The following is a 22,202-nucleotide window of genomic DNA, read 5'->3' as shown; positions in this document are numbered from 1 at the left end:
CGGTTTTCAGTTCACTTTGATGTCAGAACCGTCCAGACAAGCTGGACAGACATTCAGGATTTCCCAGCTGTGTGCACCATAAGTGCCGCTGCACTTGGACTTGGCCAAAAGTGTATATTTGCTCTCAGCAAAGACAAGAAAGTGAAAGTGTAGGAAATAGGAAGCCTGGAAGATATCCAACACAATCTTTTGCACCAGAATATCTCCACTCTTAATATTCAGAGGCCCAGTCCACTGGCTGATGCACACTTAGCTATACACAGCTATACATATAAAATATATTTAAATAAAGTGTGAACTGTATAAATATGTGTAACTATTAGATTCCTACCAATGTAGTCCATGTTTGCATAGATACTTGGCTAGATTATTGCTTGCCTCTGTATTTACTCAAGAGCAAGTACATTATATGTTTGACGATATCTCATGCTCAGTATGTAGCCATTAGTCTAAAAAAATACAATCAAATATAGGAAAAATGAATGCATATTTTACAATTTGTTAAATAAATATAAATATGAATGCCTTCTTAACAATCCAAAAACCATTATTTTCATCGTGCCAAAGTGATTGGTTCAGTAGTATCTTTTTACAGTACGTGTAGTAAGAACAGTCAGAAAAGGGGTCAAATAAATGAGTAATCTCCTAATGTAAAGATGGCTTACGGCACATTCGTGTTCGTAACGCGATTTGAGATAATCAGGCATGACCTAGCTGATGGTACAGCATTGCAGTTGTCTAGTGTTGGAATCTCCACATCCTTATCATGCTTCGTGATTGCACTATTGAAACTAGGTTCTTTGAAGTGAGTGGTGGAATAGCCCAAAAGTATTGAACTGTGGGTGACCCCCGTTTGGAATAAATGCACCATCTTTAAGGCAGATCGTGTTGCATTTGCTGATTTCTTTGCACGGTGCATACCGTTAACCCTTTCATCCTTATTACTTTTTAATATTATTATTATTGTCATGTCATATTCCTTTGATGATTTGGTTTGAGATTTATGCATTCCTTTTCAAGTTTTATGGATTGGATACAACAGTCAACATCCAGCTGATGGAGACAGTGGGTCCAAAACCTTGAGCTTCATGGTACGTGAAAGCATCTGCATGTACTTCTGGGTTGGGGGTTGAGACCATTTAGACCCCGTGTCAGTGAGCGTCCACTCACTTGACCCCATGGTTCTGTGACTCACATGGGGGTGGTCCACAGAAAGCCCACAGCCTCAGAATGTGAATACAGGATGATACCTGTTATGGAGCAGATGAACATTTCAAAAGGCTGGTGGGCTGCTTTAGCAGGAAATGTGAGCAAAAAGAAACTATGAAACAGGGCACCATCACCTAATGACATTTCTGGGAGCCTGTATGTCGCTATTAAGTGGTCTTTTCTCAGGGTGTTTCAATACTAATATGGAAATATAAAATGTTCTAAAAATGGTTTATAAAAAGAATTAATCCAGCTATAGGAAGATAAAAATGCTGACACAAAAATTGAAAGACTTGGCTCAGAACAAAGGAAGCAAAGGTTTTCTGGTTAATAATCTGACTATTAAAATTATTTCCACCCTGAGGTTTGCTCGCTATGTCAGCAATGCACAAACCTCCAGCAATATCGCATGCTTGGGTAAGGTGAGGATATGAGTTTGATTGATGAGTCAGTAATGCGATGCAAAGTCTCCACAAACCGCTCTTGGACATAATGAGCTGTGTTTTGAATTGTCGTCTGTTTCTCCATACTGGCAAATTAATGACATTATTCTTCCCTTTGAAATGCAGCTGAGGTCAGAGATCCAGGTCACAGATAACGGTCATTGTCTACTGTTGTCAGCTGACTCAAAGCACAACAGCGATGTCTGAGAGACCTGACAGCTGTCAACGGTACCTATACCTACATAGTGAAACAGCCATGGAATACACTATGGCGGTTATCCAAATTTTTTCATTGTTGCTGAAGGGCTAGATATGGGCATAAGCCCATTGCAAAAACAGTTGTTCATTGCAAGAATTTTTACTGTGCATATTGTTTAGGTTCAGGTTGAAATGTCTGATCTGCAACATACGTAAAACTGACAAAAGCAGAACAATGTTACCAGTAAGCCATCATGTTAAGGTGAAAACCTGGTTCTAAGACAAAATAGAACACATTTGCAGATATGATCCACTGAAAATATTTAGCATGCTGCTTTTTGTGATTCATGTGTCCTGATAATAAAATGAACCAGATTAAAACAGAAGATGCGAACAGAATGAGATATGAGCATAGTGAGCTTCAATGTCCGTCAAGTTCTATACAGTAAAATTTTAATATTCACTGTTTGACATATGCTTACTACTGATATATGCTGCTACTGAGAATTTAAGAAATATTTGGAATAAGTGCCTATTGTTTTAGTCTTATTTTAGCGTATGGCTGGCATGGATTACACCTTAATCGGATTTGCATATATTTATCACATTCATGCAACCTTTTTGATTATTTAGTCTCAGGTTTAAGACTGCTGTAGTGCATCTGGTCTTGGAAATTCACAGCCAAGGGCTATTGGTTATTTCTTTGCAAATACATTTAATGAATTAAAAGAACACGCTTTCCTGTGTCCAATCCTCTTAGTTTTTTTTTTTCTCATTTGCCTGCTGTTATCATGGGAAAGAGCAGGTTGCATTAGTGCTCAGGAGATGAAGTCCAAGCTCCCAATATCTCAACAGTGCAAATATTTGAAAAAAAAAACTGAATAATACATTGGTTCCATGTGTATTTTGCCCAGAGGCAGCATGGCTTTTTATATTATAAACGGAAGGCATCGGGGGAAAAGATCACTTGCTTCACCTTTGGCCAATGCATATGAGAATAGTATACATGAGCTCTGGAATCAGGGGACCTGAGTCCTAGGAGCAAAGAGCAGTGGAAGCCTTATGTGGGGGCAAGCTGACATGACTTTATCGACAGATTTCCCCGGTTACCGTCATACGCAAAACTCAAGTTACAGCATGGTCAATACACGCACTTCCCTCTTCGACAGAGTGGACCAGATTGGCTGTGCCTGTTTTTACTTCGTCTCTCAAAGAAACAATAACCATCAACTGCTGGGTCAGATTAATATTGAGCATATTTTGTCCAGTAGTAGTATGACAACCTCTCTTTAGATGAAGGCATTATTAATAAAAATATATTTTATGAGCTGTATATTTGACAGATGTACAGCTTCCTGTTCCTGTAAAAATGTCTGAAGATACTTAACAAGGGAACAGCTAGCCACGTGGCCTTACCTTGAACTGCCTTGACCATGACCATTGCAGCTGTTGTATCATTTAAGGGTTAATAATCAACTACACCATCCCATACAAGCATATAAAGCATACATGGTGTTTGGGAAAGTAAAAGTAAAAGATATGTCATATTTGTACTTCTCTTAATCTCTGTATGTCTATTATAAAGAAGTAGAAGGAGGCATCAAACAATGTTCTTTTACTGCAATATCGCAACCAACTTTACAGATAGCAAAAAGACAGCAATGTCTACAGTTACACACTACACAGATGGTTGGGGTACAATATCATGTATTTTTCATGTGCATGTACAATTTTTCTATCATTTCAATTCAGGTTGGAGTAATCGACCCTTCTGCTCTCAGAAATGCACACTGGGCGCAGTGTATTTTGTATTTTATAGTACCCTCCTGGCACCAGTTTTGACGCTGGTAGATTCCTGACCTGCTGCCTATCGTAAGACAACATACACCAGATTTCACTAAGCTCTGAAAAATAAAACACAAGAAAAGGCGCTACCTTTTATGAATGACTTCTCTAATCAATATCCATAATGGCATTCAGAAGACGCCAGGGGGCTGTGATGTGTTTAAGACGTTAACCTTCATGAAAGCAACATAATGAGGTTGACAGACCGACTGACTGCTATGACATGATCCAGAGAACCTTTCACAGGTAATGAAAATACGTGATTGTCAAATGTCACGGCATTAACCGCCTAACAGACAGATGTTCTGGATTCATTCCCTTCCCTCAGCGTAGGTAATTATGAGCTGATGTTCCAGAGAAAGCTGAGATCACACATATGAATAAACATGGCCAGCATAAGAATCTAATTGTGTGATATGATTATCATGAGAGTCATTCCCACTGTTCAGCTACTACTGCAATGTAATGGCTGATATGGGTAGATGTTTTCAGTTTTAAAATTTGAGTTGCATTTCAGTTTAAAAATATATGCATGCCAATTACAGTATATAATTCCCTCTGATATGCAAATATAGCATCCAAAAGTTTCATTTTGAATTTTGAGTGCATTGTGGTTTTCTCAGAAGGGGGTGAAATAACAGTGGGAATTGTAACGCATGAAGAGAATGCAAGAATTCACCTGGACATGTAAGGTGTCATCAGTGCCTTAGTTTCTTCTTTGTAGTAAATTCATTTTGGTCTGAGCCAGCTACCCCACATTCTGTAAAAGCAAGACTTTCATGGCTGGTAGCCCTACAAGTGGTGATGGTAAACAGTAAAATAACAGATTTCAGCAGGTTTTATCCTCAAGAATGCTTGACTCATGTCACCTCAAACACATCAGACTTAGTAGATTAATATTATCCTTCATATCATAAATGCTAAAATCAGGGCTCACTGCTGTGATGTTAGTATAAGGTATATTATAGTCTACCGCTGAATACCTGATATTTGAAATATGAAGTATACACTGACAATTCCAGCCCATTTGTCAATGAGAATGTGATAATTATATTAATGAACCTATGTCAAAACATAATTAGCTCATCAAAAATGATTCACTTCATGAATAGGGAACAATGTAAAGATGAATAGTGTACAATCCAATCTAACTTGGAATGTTAACCGTTAGCTTTTGAGAACTGGAAAAAATATCAGTGGCATGGAATAATTCTGTCTAGTCTAGAATATTTCATCAGGAATTTTGTAATTAGATACATTTATAATTGATTTAGAGTGTCATTAGTCCAGTGACAAGAAAGAGAAGAACTGTTGTGATGGAGTACCCTAATATAACCACACCACTTTCTCACTTATAGAATAACTACTTCACCCTAATGATACTCATTCTAAACCAAACATTAACCTCTACAAGTAGGACTTTACCCTTTGTGGTCAACAGCATGATGAAGTATGGGTAGAAATCATGTTTAAAAGTGAAACAACAACTGAAAATATTGTTTCTCACCAACAACATAAGGCCTCGGCAGTCCATTGGGTAGGGTCTGTGAAACGCTGTGGACAATGAACTCAAAATGATGGTCACCATGGAAACGAGCATTAGATGATATTTTGTTGCATATTAAAAAAGCATTACAAATCAATTGCAAATACTTTAAACATGAATTGTTTACGCACATGGGTTTTGCAGAGCTGTATGTACATTATGTCATGGGTCTGAGCAAGTTTTTTTTTGACATTTTTAATGATAAGAGTCATATAGCATATAGTGATTGTTTTATATTGTTTTATATTTGACTGGGTGGAGATAGTTTTGAGTTGGGTCACTCAGTGTGGTAAGGGCATGCTTTTTGGAAAAGCCGTTGTTCCTCCCATTGTCCCTAAGAGCAGGGGGTCTATTCACAGTGACAGGCACAGAGGGGATGTGTCCTCTCATTAAAAAGCCTTCGCAAAACATGTCACACTCGTCACAGCAGACACATGTCCTTATCATAACTTTGTCTGTTTAGATTCCTGTCTCTGCAAGAGACCAAGCATCTTGCAAATTGCAAATTGCATTTTTTTTTTTGTACCTCGTCTGCATCGAATCCACCATGAAGGCATAATCTTGATGAAGTGGGTGTCGCTCTCGAGGCTGATGGCAAACGGGAACAGGAGCAGACATATGGGAGGAGTGGGAGGGAGTGATATTACTGTCGCGCTTCCATAGCCTGCCCTTAGGGAGTAATTGATGAATGAGAAAACTGCCAATCACTCCCAAAGCAGAAGCAGACATTGAAGACATAATAGTCTTGAAAGCAGAATAAGAAACAGTCTCTCACTTTTTCACTGTCTACCGACTAACTACTTTTCAGTTTCTAACAGACAGTCTTCCATTTTCATTTTTGCATCTTATCCCTCTCTTTTTATATTATTTTCCTTTTTCTAACTCATTTCTCATTTACTTTGTCATAAACGTATCCAGTGCATAAAGGCTTGTGGATAATATGTGGTCCATTAAAAATTGTCTCCAGTCTTAAAAATGTTTGGCAAACAAAGGTTTTCCTGTTCTTTTATCTAATGACTTCAGGCTGAAATAATTTGCTGGTGTGTAAGGATAGGGTGAGGGAGTACTGCATCCAAGGTTTTTGGATAAATGCTGACGGGCTCAACAAGTTCCAAGTAAAAAAAAAACACCAACTTTTGGACTTATTTTAAATGGGTATGTAATGGTGGATTTGTTGACTTGTGTTTGTCTGCATATTAAAAGTGTTGGCACTGTTGGCCTGGTCTGACACTGTTGCTCTATCAACTTGATTGGATACACTTCTGTTCTTTTGTGCTGGAAGTCGCCCTGGATGAGAGTGCCTGCTAAATGAATGTGATGTAATGTAATGTAATGTAGTGAATTGAGAGTGAAACTGAGAGGTCATAAACTCATGTCTGTCAAATCTGTAAGAGCTTTGACCACATAAAAATTTACTCTAGATTTTATGTATTTATAACAGGTACTTAATGAAACCATGGCAAAGATTTAAGATTTTTAAATGTTGGACATTTTCTCCCATGCACTTGCTTTTAAAGGTCTGCACGTTCTCTCATCAGGGATCATAAACCGCAGTGATTGTTATGGACAGAGAATAGAGATGTATGTTTTCATAATTTTCATAGCTATCAGCAAATATTGACAATGAATAGATGCTGGCAATGTGTGACAAATGAATCACAGTTATAGTAAGATAGTTATATATTTTACCATTATTATGAAACTCTTGCCAAATAATAATGGAAGGATGGATGGGACTTTTACTTGCTGATAGCTCATCTGTGTCCTGTGAGTGGGGGAGGAGAAAGCTTTTAGTATGTGATTCGTCCATGATCAACTTGATGTTGGAGTGTATCCAGATTAGTTTAATACATGTCAGTTGTAATATGCCATTAGCTAACAGAGCCTAATGTCTTGCTATGGTACCACTGAAATCAACTTCTTTTTATGTTTTTGTGGACAGTCAATACAAATGTACTATATTCCCTTCCACCCATACACTTCTAATAATACATACAGTGAATATTATTATGATACATCATATTGCTTCATTTACCACCTTTGTGTAGAATATACATAGCACGTAATACATAATCAAGTTGCGATTGTGCAAGCCATGCAATTTCATATTATTCTATATAATTTCCATTTCCAGTTATGGTTAACCCTCATGTCTTTCCCCTTCTTTTAATTAATTCCCTTCCCTTTGTTTTATATGAAAAATAATCATTTATGAGTAACATGTCTACAATTATTTAATATTTATATGTTGCTCATATGTATACAGGGCAATCTCTGGTAAGTAAGAATGGAACATACTGTACTGCTTTTACAATGGAAAGTGATTTAATAAACTAGACTCACAAAAACTCCACACCCCACCACTTCAAGCACAAAAACAGCTCTTAATCTTTTGTACAAAAATTTAGGTTGTATCCAGTCATACCTATTTTTAGAATTGGGCAAAAGAGGCATTGATTTAATTAAAAATGAGTGTAACTTCTTGAAAATAGTCAAAGTAAAAGTATCATCGATAAAGTTAAAATCAGACGTTAAGATTAACACATTAACAGAGCCAGTACTGACCTATATGCTGCACATTAATTTGATCACAAAAGAATGTATATTTCAGTTCACTAAGGTTTTTTCTTTGGGAGTTGTTGTGTTAAGACCTCAAATAGGTAGCCAAATGAATATTAATTATTTGCACAAACCAAGTAATAATCCTAAATATGAAATGCTATTTCATCCTTTACACTTCAACCTTTACTCAATACCAATATCCAGTTGTCTCATCAGTTTTTTTTTTCTTGGTTGCCTGGAAAATACAGCTATTTAAATACATAGTGATCAATATGAATGTGTTCTGGCTTCAAATATTCAAGGCTATTGATTTTTTTAAATGCTGGGGTTTTAAAAATGCAAGGATCCCATATGATTTGATGTATCATCTGCAATGTAGGGTATTTCGCAAGGCATTATACTTATACTGTGGGAAAAAAATAGATTTTTATCCGTTATAAATTCACGCTGATTACTATAAATCCATGGTAAGCTAAAATGGAAACAGCGACTGGTACATCATTATCAGCCCTTGTGAAACTGTAATTATAGGTGAGGCTTGATGGCACAACAGTAATGCTTCATGGCTTCTTTTGATGACGTGCCCTGATTTAATGACTGAGTTTATGCCAGTGTCAGAACGTGCTAAACATTAGGCTAAATATGTCGGAGAAAACTGCATTCCCAATTACAACCAGTTAGTATATTATCTTGCTGACTTGACTCCCACAAACCCATATAGTAGTTTACAATGCATTACCTAGCTGCCTATCCACCAGGGCACAAAGCTAAACAGCAAGATTGGTGTTAGTATTAGCTGTCCCTCATTCACATAGCTAGATATTTTAAACACATTGAAATAGTTCTGGCTGCCATGTTTTTCAATTTTTTTTTCCTTCCGGTCTCTTTCATTAAATTCAGTTATAAGGGAATTTTGTTCCACAGTCAGTGCGTCTACCAGCGAGATTTGAGAGAACACAGACGAACTAATATGGACTCTAATGCTGCCATCAAAGAGCAGAGATTAGCTAAATGCCTCATATACTGTACATGTCAAATGGCTGAGATCAATTAGAATGTAGTACAGAATGGGATCTTGTATTGTTCACTTTTTTTTTTTTTTTGTGCAATGAACGACATTTAATTCAACAAAAAGATTTGATTCCAGACAGAAAAAAACCAACTATTCTTGGACGAATTTTGGAATAATGGTTGTAAAATAATTATTAAAAAATGAGAATAATGAAATTCTGATAATAATCACATTGTTGAATGCTATATATTCTAATTATTTTTTTCTGAAGATGATTATTATTAAATTTATTGAGTATGTACCTAATTTTCTTATTTCTTATTCCTATGTCCCTTATTTAAGAGCTTTATTCAAAAGTCTGATATGATTAACACTGTATATGTGTGGAAATGGAATATCAGTGGATATGATCAGTTCTATTAATTGTCCCATTAGAGTCTCACTAATGTTGACTGTCTCAGCAAGCCAAACTAAGTATTCAGGGGGAGATTTGGCAAATGACACCTGACCGCAAATTGCCAACATATTACATCACTTAATCATATAATGGCAAACTTTCTTATGCCTCATCAGGGTACTCTCTGCCAACCAGTAATGTCTATCAGACTGTCTCACCCACACTGTAGAACTGTCAGCTGAAACAGATGTCCTTTCCTCTGGGTTTCCAATATGACTGAAACAGGCTAATTAGATATGTGCTGAATTTAGACAGTAAGAATAAAATATTCAACAATTTACTGAGGAGTGCCACAGCTTTCTTCTGTGTGGTGGAAGTATTGCCCTTCAGGCTTACTTACTCATTTACATTGACTTTTTTGCTAAACTTTGTTGATAGACTGGCATCAAAAATAATGCTAAACGCCTCATATGTTTTCACAATGGGTGAATCAGCACATACTAAAAAAAAACTAATGGACATATACATATACCACATATATGGGTCTATTCTCAGTCTGCCCCTTGCTTAGTTTGGCTGTTGTTTGGCATCATGAAGACCTGGCAACCTACCTTGTCTGCATAGTTCAGTTGTGATGCTTCTGTGTGTATGATATACTTTAATGGGAGAAAGTTCGGTTTAAAATGTTTAACCTCATATGTCCTTCTTCATGTTGTATCATGGTATGTTTATGCAATTCACAGGGTAGGAAGCTCAGCTCTAGCTGGGTATATATATATATATATATATATATATATATATTGAAAAAAACAATGACAACAGAGAATGGAGAGGGTTTGTCTTGGAGAGATATTAGCATAACCTGAATCATACTGATTAGTGCAGAAACATCTCAGCACCTCACACAATCTATCCTCATTGTTAAATTCCAACCTTTATGGATCAAATATATATGTTTTGAATAAGCATTTGACCACTCTCATCACAAAGAAAATAACAAATGATCAGAATTGTATAAAAGACCAACATCTCTGTGTAACTGCCCCGGTGTTTTAGCATTCGTAGTATTCAGCGCGATGCACATTTTTCAAATTGGAAAATATTAATTACCAGTCAGACACTGAGTACAACTGCAGGAACCACAGGTCTCAATGTTTTATTCATTCCTCTTATTATGGTAAAAGGTTTAAGTGATGTTTTATCACCATAAAAATTACATTGAGAAGAGTGTGTACACAAGGGAGACCATGTCTTTCCTGTTTAACAACCAGAGCTGCGGTTCTGTGGTTTTAAGCCATGTTCTAAATTAAATAAGTGTAGAGGAAACCTCTTTTGAATCATAATTAGTATACAGTATTAAATATACCATTTAATCTCTAGATGGCTGGCAGCTCACATTCAGCAATTTGACATCACAGAGCAGGCAGAAAGAACCATCCTGTGCTGTGAGGAAAAAAAAAAACAACTCAGAAGCAGGGCCTTCACTGCAAAACTGGAAAGACACTGCCGTAAGCCTTTGTGATATTTAGTCTGGTATCAACCATTCACAGAAGGGAAAAAATACACTGTGAATTCCCTTTAGGGATGATTTAAAGTAGAATTAAGAAAAAAAAAAGACTTGAACACGCTATATGTATGGTCTTTTGCCAGTGCTACTAGCTTCATAAATGCAATTTATTAAGGCTCCCAGCAAGAAATTTCCGGCTAAATTTATCTCAACACTCGCTAAATTATTAGCTTCACCAATAAAAACTTACTATCTACCAAACAGCCATGTTTTTTCAATTATGATAACACAGAAGTTGCAGTACATATTTTATTTTTTGTTATACACACAGTATAATTGTCTGATATTTTTGCAAGTTACCACTTTATATTATTCCACTGCTAAACTGTTTTGCGTTTTGAATTTTCAACAGAATAATTATCTTTTAATGAACAAAAATATAACTGAATATAGCTGGCAAACTGTCAGCTGACTGAGAATAAGAAGCAAATCTCCCTCCCTTGACTGCCTCTCAGTGAAGATATATATGACTCACAAGAAGATACAGTAACTAATTTATTTTCTGTGCCTTCTGATAGCAATTTCTTTAGCCATAGCTCTGATGATGAGAATGAAAGGATCAACCAGTATTAGATGCATAAATAGGCAAATTAAATGGCTTATTCAAGCAACTGTATATATAGCATCTTCTCTTTTCACCGGTTCTATGAACAACTGAGTCATCCTTATGACATACACCCTCTCTTCTGAAATAATAAAACATATGGACCATCCTTGAATTATGCCCCTAAGCACCACTGGTTTGTCACAGTTCTTCTCTATATTTGTGCCTGGGCTGGCCTTAAGTGTCCACATTTAAAGAGTTTTAAAAATCATTGGGCATACGATTTTTCTTTTAAATGTAGGTAAAAGAAAATGTGAGACTTCATGTTCACAATACAAAGGTTATCAAGGTTAAAGTAAACCTTGATAACCTTTGTATTGTGATATGTCTAAGGAACCATTTAGCCACTGTAACTGGATGCCCTCAATAACAAAAGCCATGTCCCATCAGGGGAGGTAACAGACTAAAACCTCTATGAACTCTCTGACTTTGAGTGAGATAATATATCTCGGACCATTCTTATTAAAATTGTTTTCCCACACTGGGTTGACTCAAGAAGAATAATAACTAACTGATTAAAATGTTAATGTATGTTAATGTCAAGGAATCTTACATGTATTTGCAGATTAATTGTGAAGCATTTATATCATTTTTATTCATTATAATTTTTAACAAGGTTCTTATCTTTTGGATTCATCAGAATTTGAAATGGTACAATATGTAAATGTATGCTTCTTCAAGACTGACAACTTAAAAATAAAAATCAGAATAGCTGATGGTCACTTGGCAAATAAACTATGGGCTGATAAAGAATAATGAAGCCAATATGGGCATGTTCTGTTGTCTGGTTCTTAATGTCTTGTTTTTAATTTTTCTAATTGAAATGCCACAAAAATAAGACTTCAAAAATATGTCTGGCCTTCCATGAATGAGAGAGCTTTGAACTTTGCATAAGTGGAACTCATCTGTCTGCATCATTCTGTCATTTGTTTATCATTCTGTCATTGTTGGGACTCTTGGAAGTCTTTTCAGTTTAATATCTACACAGCCTCGCTGTGATCTCTTCTCTCTGCAGTCAAATGTCTTATCTCTCAAGAGTGCTACTGACTCTCCACCCATTATGACAAAACAGGCTGTTGCAAAGCTGTGATTAACAGCTCATCTTCATTAAAAACATGCTGTAGCAGTTACTTTTAGATGCATTAAAAACTGAGGTGTAGGCTTGATTTAAAGTTTAGGGGTAACGCAAGAATACTCAGTAATAAGTAAACTACTGAAAGGATGATATCCAAAAGTAAGCATCTTGAAATTTCACAATTCTGTGAGTTTCTGTATTTGCCTCTTGTAACAATGCATTTAAAGGCATCTTGTCAGCATGATAATATTACAGGGACACAAAATAAAGTGCGCTGTTAAAATAAACCTGCAGAAATGACATTATAAATTAATGTTAGAAATTTCAGCACAGTTGTTACTTCAGTACATTGACTATGTTACATAACATTACATAACAGAGAGGGGATATTCTGCAATGCTTAATGTGGAATATGTCTAAAGAAGTGCTTAACAAAGCTTAATGGAACTAACAGACACAGGGAGGGAATTTTGCACACTTTTAACATTTGAAAATGACAAATTATGACCAAAAGAATAAAGGCGTACTCAGAAGAAAAATCTATTAAAAACACATATAGCTTATTTTGTATGGATAACGTGAGAATGGCTTAATACAGTGAATATGACAAATATGACAGATATAAACCTAAAGTTCTTCACAGTTAAAGCTTACCATGAGAACAAATAATGACCAAAAAAGTGAAGATGTGCTCAGAAGAAAAAAATAGTAATTGTATATGGGGAGTTGGGAAGGACCGAATGCTTAATATGTAGTTTTCCTCTGAATGGAATACCTCTGAATACACACTGGCTTTTTGGTCATAATTAATGCTTATCTGGGGGGGGGGGGGGGGGGGCATGTTAGAGATTTTATAATATCCTCAGTGGGGGTGTGATGTGAACTTGTACTACAATTAGCATTACAGTATCTATATCTTGTTAGTCAACAAACTATCCAGCTGGTGGAGTAGGGTAGCAAACTCTGCAAACTGACACAGACAGCTAGCATTTGTCAAAAAATTTTCAGGTTAGCTGTTAGGTCATACTCCGGTGTATTTCGCTTCTTACCTAGCTGACTCACTATGCTAGCTATATTCACATCAAACATGCCCTTGGTTGTCGGAAGATGATGTTTGATATTGTAATTTTGTGTTTGTAATTATCAGTTCATGCACTGGTTTCCCCATTGGCCCTCCTGCCATCTTTACCTTCATCTCTCTTATGACAGTAGCTGCCACAGTCTTGCCAGTTGGTGTAGTGTGGCAATGAGTGGGCAGCAGTGTGGTGGAGTGTTAAGGAACAGGTTCAAACCCCTGCTGGGGAACTGCTCTTGTACCTTTGGGCAAGGTATTTAACCCAGAATTACCTCAGGAAATTTCCAGCTATATAAATGCATAACATGTAAAACTGTAACCTATGTAAGAGCATCTGCAAAAAATGACAATAAAGTAATGTAACTGTGTACTTGTTTGTAACGTATGACAAGGTGGTCATCTATTTCCATGGTTCTCCACATGGTCCTAATTTATGCTCCCTTTTGGCATTTATAGTACCCTTTCACTGGTAGGGGTGTTTTAACACTTAATTAATATTGGGGGGATGATCAAAAGGGACCATAAGGCACAACCATATTTTTAGCGTACAGGCCAGCTTTATTACATCATTATTGACACCCTTATCCAGGGCGAATTACATGTTATCTGTTATCCATATTATCCATATTATCCATCCATCCATGTCATCCATAAAATCCCTCCAGAAACTTATCCAGCCACATCTTTGCAATTATGACCCAATACCCAATACTTCTGCCTTCAGTTCCCTTTTTTACTGTATATCTCTAGCAGGCTTCATTGACTGTGGAACTACTAGACTATTGTAAGGGTTCAAAGCTTGAGTAGTTTTTCAGATTTTGTGAGTGTGATTTTGATCCAGACTGGCACTTTAAAGTGAGTATTCAGAAAGTAGAGTGTGAAGCTGCTCCAGGTTGAATGTGCAGGTAGTGCTTGAATAAACGTAGTGAGGACATCTTGTGTGAACCCTGAGGGAGGTGTGCATGTTATTGTCTCCGTCTTTGTGAATGCTCTTGTGAAACCCTAAGTATGAAGAAAGAGACTAGGAAGTATTTTACAAAGGCGGTTTTACGAATTCAGGCTTTACAGCAAGTTATGTGGCTTCAATATATCTCATCTTTTCTCACAGGTCATGTTCTTAATTTTGAAAAACAATGTTATGTGTCCTTGAAATCGATGTTTTAAATTGCATTCCTTTCAAAGTGTTGAGAACATAAAAAACAAACCTATCTGCCAAAAGAATTTTTCCATCAGATAAAGTATTCTTGGGCATGAATCGAATCTGTATTGGATTCATGGTCCAGAGTTAGAGGAATGAGACAGGAATCAGTTGAAGGCTATTCTTGAGTAGCACATTCAAGTACTGCTTCTTTACCGAATGGGGAAAGTGTGCCTCGGCAGTCATGTATTAAATAGTAGAATATAATTAATACAGAGAGACATGTCAAAGTTACACAGGATAAAGATTTACAACATCTCAGTATAGGCAAGTGAAAGCCAGCCACTGAAAGCTAATGGTAACCAAGATAAAGGTAATGCACAGCAACAGTTGCTGACCAGAATACCGTATATATACATCTTTCATGTTGGTATGCATTTCAGCTGAGAGTCATTTCCTTCCCGCGATATTATTTGCATAATTCATAGAGACCTGTGCATGAAGAGCCCGCTATTGGATGCAACCAGCTATCGAGCTTTTCCAGAAGTGGAGTATTACGCTGAGGTGGAGCACTGATCCCCTACGGGCTACCTCCCAGTCAGAATTCCAGAACCTAAACCCCTTCTCCACACTCACTGCCCAGTCGTTTCGAATGGAGGCTCGGTATCTTGGCCATTTCTCTGTAATTTTTCTTTTTTTTTTTAACTGAGCGGCCATCACTGCCCATATGCCCCATCAGCTTAATGTGCACTTAAGTTGGCCACATTTTAAGTACCCTAAGTTGCGCCCGGACATGTGCGGGCTGCGCAGGCCGGCCCGCTAAGCTCTGCGGCAGAGGCTTTATCTGGGGGCCGCTGATGGATCAGTCTCCAGTGGGATGCGCTTTCAGTCTCCTGACCCACACTATCGCTATGTGGGACACAAACCCCCCCTGCCCCCCCCCAAACCACAGCTGGCCATGCTGGAGCCCGGGAGCCAAGCCACTCCATTTGCAACCTGGCTGCGTTAGCCGCGGTGATGACCGCGCATCATCTCATTCACATGGATTGAACGCCTGCCGTACTGTCTGCCATATAAGCTGCTGGTTGCAGGGGGGGGGGGGGGATATGCGTAGCTGACTGATTCTCATGAAGTAAATGCAGCTGCATCAGGGAAGTTTGTAAGATAAAAAAAATAATCAATGTGGAGTAGGCCTATGTGTCAGAATGTGAAGCTCTTGCTGAGGTGCAGTGGTGTTGAGAGATCTGGGGTAGAGGATGGAAGGTGGTGACTTAGGTCAGAAGAACAGAGGCATCTGTTGCAGGGTTACCATCTATCTCTCTCTCTGTCTAGCTATCTATCTGTCTCTCTGTCTGTCTGTCTATCTATATATACTTATTATGTAGTAGTATGCAAATTCTTCCATATTGTAATTATAATTCTGAAAAGAAAAATCCAGGTAGGTACAACAACAATACTCTTGGAATAGATACAGAGAGTCAGACTGATGTGTGCAATGAAAGCTTTTGTCTGTGTAGCGTATTCACATTGTCCACACAGACCAACGAGAATCAGATTGAACAGAACAGAGGAAAAAAACTTTAAATGTTACACTCGAAAATATGAAGCCATTGTGTTCATAACAAAATGAAACAAACCACTTAACTTCAAATACAAAGGAAATGTCCAATGTATCTACAAATCATCAGTTGCATTCTCTGGCTGAATAAGATATTTATGCTTTGTAAAGGTGGGCATGATTGCTTAGCTGTGTGGAATTGATACATGCACCATTGCTTGGCAAAATGACAGTGAAAGGGCTTATTAACGAGTGAGTGAACTGTATCACAAATATTGTGACAGCAAGCCCTTCGTCATTATGGTTATAATTCCAGAAATGTCAAGGTGGTTTTATCTGTGGAAGCAGCGTAAAAGACTCACAGTTCTTGTTGGTGGTCACAGATTAAGAGAAAGGATTAGTCTTTTGTTTGAAAAATCAGTCTCTTGAGATTTAGTGCTTGTAATTAATAACAAAGGGGGAAAATTGACTTGTGGTGATGTATTATATTAACCAAAGATTAATATCTTGACATAATTTACATTTACATTTTTTCATTCAGCAGACGTCCGTAACCGTAGTTAATTAACTACGGTGTATTCAATAGGGTTAGGAATGTAGCCATGGATACTCCACGATTAGTGCCATACTTGTAATACAGCGCCATTGTGGGAAACAATACTATTGTAAGTACTGTCATGAGGCACACAAACATGTAGTGGTCTTGCTATTTTGAACAACCGAGCTTCTACCATCACAAAGTTTTGACAATGGAGCTTTTGCTGCAGGAAAGGCTTATACTCCCACTAGGTTGTTGCATCAAATGTTTACACTGTACTTTATGTAATCAAGTTTTACCACAAGCATAATTCATTTATTCCGTAAACTACTCTGGTGAGAGACCCAGCAGTTGATGCAGGGAGATCAAAAATTGAAATAAAAATGCAGGCAGGTCAGTACTGAGGAGTGTGGATATAATATTAGTACATAATAATAATAGTAAGAAGAAGGAGAATCTGTGTAGTGAGATGTAGATATATGATCCTGTTTCTTCTTCTAATTATGTTAACTTTTTGGACATCATAGCAGCATAGCATTGTTTTACATTTACATTTACATTTATTCATTTAGCAGACGCTTTTATCCAAAGCGACTTACATAGGTTACAGTTCTTTACAATGTTATCCATTCATACATCCATTCATACAAAAGAATGTATAATTAATGTATAATTAAATGGTAACATCTGAATGACTTTCTAAAGCAATAAGAGGAGCACAGTAGGTAGGTTCAGTATACACATAGTTATTATTACACAGTAATAACCATGTTTCCTTGTGACAGTAACATTTCCATAAATCTCTGATTCAGTGTGGAGACCAAACTGTATCTGGAAGACAGAATTACATCTGATGATTTTATATGCAAATACTGTACTATTTGTCATTGTAATTGGTGAAAACCCTCTAATCATAATCTAACCTTTGATAACCTTTGATCCAGCCTGTCCCAGAACTCATCAGCCATTATATTTCGCAAAAAAATCTTTATATCTAACTGAAAAAAAAACATGAAATGACATACAGGTATAGCTATAGTCTGATTCTCCTTTTCTCTCTCTATTAATCACAGGTGCCTCAGATAGAAGGTGAAGCCTTTCGCTGTTACAGAGACATCACCAACTGCTCCTGGTGACAACCATGACATCACAATTCCACACACCTCTGTTACATCACCGGTATGGAATGATCTGGGCGTTTGGGTGGAACGGCTGTCACTCAGCCACATGGCCACACCTCCTGTGGATGCTATGGGTGTGGCTCGGTCCCGGGTCGTGGGCTCACCAGGGAACCCAGCCCCACTCCATCAAGATCGAGGGTGACATCACCCTGGGGGGGCTGTTCCCCGTGCACTCCAAGGGGCCCCCTGGCATCCCGTGCGGAGAGATCAAGAAGGAGAAAGGGATCCACCGCATGGAGGCCATGCTGTACGCCCTGGACCAGATTAACAGTGACCCCGACGTGCTGCCCAACATCACGCTGGGGGCGCGCATCCTCGACACCTGCTCGCGGGACACCTACGCCCTGGAGCAGTCCCTCACCTTCGTGCAGGCCCTCATCCAGAAGGACACCTCGGACATACGCTGCTCTAACGGGGAGCCGCCCATCATACGCAAGCCGGAGCGCGTGGTGGGCGTCATCGGGGCATCGGCCAGCTCCGTGTCCATCATGGTCGCCAACGTCCTGAGGCTCTTTGCGGTAAGAGTCCCATACGCACACGCCCTCTTCTGGGTCATGCTGTACGGCTTTTTTTTGTCTTACACAGGGTATTGCATTCTCCTTTCAGGCTCTTAATGGAGTCAAATTCATGCACAGTGCAATTACAAATGGAGGGGACAAGCAGTTTTTAGTCTGGCTCAAGGCAAGAAGTGAAAAGCGTTGTTAGTGCAGTTTAATATATGAATTAGCATTAATTTGTGTGACAAGGAAGAGTAATTACTACCACCAGTAATAGCTGGATAGTAGACAATTGCTCAAATGATATGAGACTGCTACAGCCTTGCCCCAGTCAGTTTCGTAAGTAATGATTAAGCAAAAAAAAAAAAAACAAATGGATAGGTCAGTCTCTGAATATCAATTGAAAAAGCATCATTAACATTAGAACTGAGCTAAAAAGAAATCAAAGCATTGCTTATTAGAAGCGCATTTTGGGATAAAGATTCCGGCTCCAGTTACTTTGGGAAGGCTTGCAGGTCCCACTCTTCATGAGCACAAAAAACAAGTTGGGGTTAGTTCCACTGTCACCTCAAGTTGGCACGGCTCTAGCGGCTGTCTGAAATGCAGTCGAGTCTTGCTGTTGCAGGTGAGCCGTGTCACTGAGGGAGTGTCAGCGCTCCTGTGACGTATGAATCGAATGCATGTGAACAAACGCACAACAGTTCGGAGTGCTGCCTTACGCAACTGTAGTTTTGCCAAAAAGTGAAGTGTGTGTGTGTGTGTGTGTGTGTGTGTGTGGGTGTGATTAAGCATTACCCAAAAAGAGATGTCTGCGTTTCTGCCAATAATCTATACCGTCACAATGTCCTAAAAGTGAGACTGTTGCACGGTTCGGTTTGGGGATGCTGCACTGGGCAGTGGTACAGCTGCAGAGGCCTGACAATGAGGATTCAGGGAGCATTACTAATCCTGTCTACTGTTCTGAGCAGCTCAAGATTTCCGGGTTTTGTTTCAGTTGGCTAGAGATGAAGTGTTCCTTAGCCGGATGAGTAACACCGAACTACGTCTGACGACAATGCTATTTCCTTTTTTTTTCCCTCTCATCACATCCTTCCTCCAGGAGAGAGCAATTGCTCTGCCAACGTGGGCAGGTGTGCACAAAGGTGATTGGTGTTCTGGGCTCTTGAACAAGGGGTTGAGTTTAAAAATATTGCTGTCCACTCTCCAGCAAGCTTTCTTGCCCAGACAGTGCAGTCACAGTAAAATCCCATTCTTACAAATTTGACCCAGAATTTATAAGCATTTGGCCAAGTATGAAGTACTGGGGTGGTGGTGGTGGATTTTTCCTGTCTGTTGAATTCAGAAATGGGATGCAAAGATGCAGGGACATTTTGAGCTTGCTTTTTCACTTCACTTCATTGTTCTTATGAAAGTGTAATGTTCCTTGGGGATTTTTTTCAACTGTTCCCAGATCTGTGATGTACTTTTGAGAGGGTAACTTGTTTTGCGGTATCCCTTTTAAAATAGATTCCATCAAGAGTATTATAGTGTTTTACATACCAAGGCACAATGGATAAAGAGCTGTAACACCCCAGTGATTTCTGCCAATATGTATGCCAATTTTGCCAATAAGACAAAAATTTCAATTCTAAAAACGTATGAATAAATTGAATCGTTGAATCCGAACTGTTCAATCTGTCCTTTTATTGTTGCGCTTAACGTAGCCCTGAGATTAAACAGAAGCTGGAGAAGAGAATGAAGTGCAAAGTAAGCGTGAGATGCCTCGTTTCACCGGGCAGAGAGCCTCGGGGAGAGCGAAACGATACCACAGCAGCGGAGGATTGGGTTTGCGATCCGAAGCTGGCACGAGAGCTGACTCTCCTTCCAGGTGAATGCAAAACTCACAGAAATGGAAACGGATCAGCCGATTCTCTCACGAAAGGAAGGGATTCCAGTCATCCATGCTAACTGGAGTCATACGAGGTCAATGACTATGGCTTTTTATTCCTTTTCGGCGAGTAATATGTCAGTGTCGCTCGGCCTTGTTGGACATCGGGCTGTAAGCATCATTATGGGACATTATCGTTTATGGGAAGATCTCCGACTCTCGCTGGTAATTTAACCACAGTGGAGGAAACACAGAGTCTCCATGACTAATTCGCAGATTTGCACTCAGCTGTAAGCTTATTGAATATTTCTCTCATTTTTACTCCGCAAGAAAAAAAAATCCCATCCTACATGGGGCTTATATAAGGAAGAAAAATCAAGAAGAGGAACCATTATTGCACAGAATCCTTTTTCAATTTTTTTCCAAGCTTTGAACCAAAGCCCAGAAACACTGAATTTATGAATCCAAAATGACTGTTTAAAACGTTGCGGCCACCCTACTTTCTGAATGAGACTAAGTTCCCAGAACCACAAACTGCATTATTTTACATTCTAGCATTGCCTGCATTATTTTATTAGATAAGTCTACATTATTCACGCTGTATCAATTCTACTGTACAGTCTGTATAGAAGGGAAATCACTGGACTTATTATCAAGGGTAACTCTGACTATATAATGAGTAAGTGCATTTCAGACCACAAGCAGAGTTCTGTTACTGAATACGCTGTTGCCATGGTAAAATGCAGTTGCTGAAAGAGTCTGACAACTGATTTTACAAAGACCAATTTATATAGGTAAACCAAGCTCTCTTACAGTTAAGTAATTTCCATATTACTGAACAGCTACCATATTAATGTTTGCTTGGATAGCTTGACATCTAATAGGCACACCTTTGCATGAAACTGATCCCGCCTCACCAATTCAAAAATATTTTCAGACAGTATTTTTAATAATAATGTTGACAAATATTAATGGCTGGATTTATTTATGCAACAGTACCTGTGGAAACAAGCATTATTAGGGCCTTGAATCCACAGCCAAAGTAACTAGTATCATTTACTGTAGAACAAAGACCTCTTTATTAATAGTAACAAGTAGTATAAGGTGTATGACAGTCATCAATAAGAGCTGTAAAATTCTTGGTCCGTCAGAGTGAACCTACAGGCAATGGATGTGTGAGAAAGCTGGCCAACGCTTCTCACAAAAATAAGCAGAAAGAACAAAAGTTTTTTTTTTTTTTATCAATTTTAAAAACCCATAACTGAAAGAAACCAGCCTGAACACACAACCAAACCAGCTCAGTCTGCTGGCAGTGCAGCCTCACACCTGTGTTTAACAAACCTGATTGGCCAGGTGAGCCTCGTTAGTTGGTTAGCTAGTTTACACACGGACGATTACAAATGGACCAAGTAACAATGAAACAATTAACGGGTCAGATGCATTTGATGTAAGAGGAGCTCAGGTATGGTGAAGTTGAAAGTGGAAATACAACGATCCTTTGACATTTAAAAAGTTGACAGTTAAAGGATTAACAAACAGCTTTGGGGGAAGGGTGAAGGCTCTCCTTCACAGGACACAATGAGAGGATGAGTAAGCCATTCTACCACACAGGTTCTACGGCTGGCTGCCATTTCAGACGGCCTGAGCACTGGGTTTTGTAGGCCAGTGTTACACCATGGCACTATGCATAAAGAAATCAGGTGACAGGCTTTTCCCCTATTTTAAATCATGAATATTAAGGCTACTTGTATCATGTTTAAATTGTTTTTATGTATGGTTTTGCACTTGTTGACGTGAGAAAGGGAGTCATCACATTACATTACATTACATGTATTTAGCAGACGCTCTCATCCAGAGCGGCTTCCAGCACAATAGAACATAAGTGTATCC

At 38.4% G+C, this 22,202-nt stretch overlaps 1 protein-coding gene across 1 annotated transcript in view; it reads left to right on the top strand.

Moving 5' to 3' along the window:
* The first annotated feature begins 17,908 nt into the window (after positions 1-17,908).
* grm6a (glutamate receptor, metabotropic 6a) overlaps positions 17,909-22,202 on the top strand; it is a 43,246-nt gene continuing 38,952 nt past the window's right edge. The window contains exon 1 of the mRNA XM_036532811.1: positions 17,909-18,466. Coding sequence (XP_036388704.1) covers positions 17,909-18,466 — 558 coding nt within the window. The remainder of the gene's footprint in view (positions 18,467-22,202) is intronic.

The sequence above is a fragment of the Megalops cyprinoides genome, chromosome 7 (assembly GCF_013368585.1).
Source record: "Megalops cyprinoides isolate fMegCyp1 chromosome 7, fMegCyp1.pri, whole genome shotgun sequence".
NCBI classification, from domain to species: domain Eukaryota; kingdom Metazoa; phylum Chordata; class Actinopteri; order Elopiformes; family Megalopidae; genus Megalops; species Megalops cyprinoides.
This window is presented reverse-complemented; position numbering and strand designations above follow the sequence as displayed.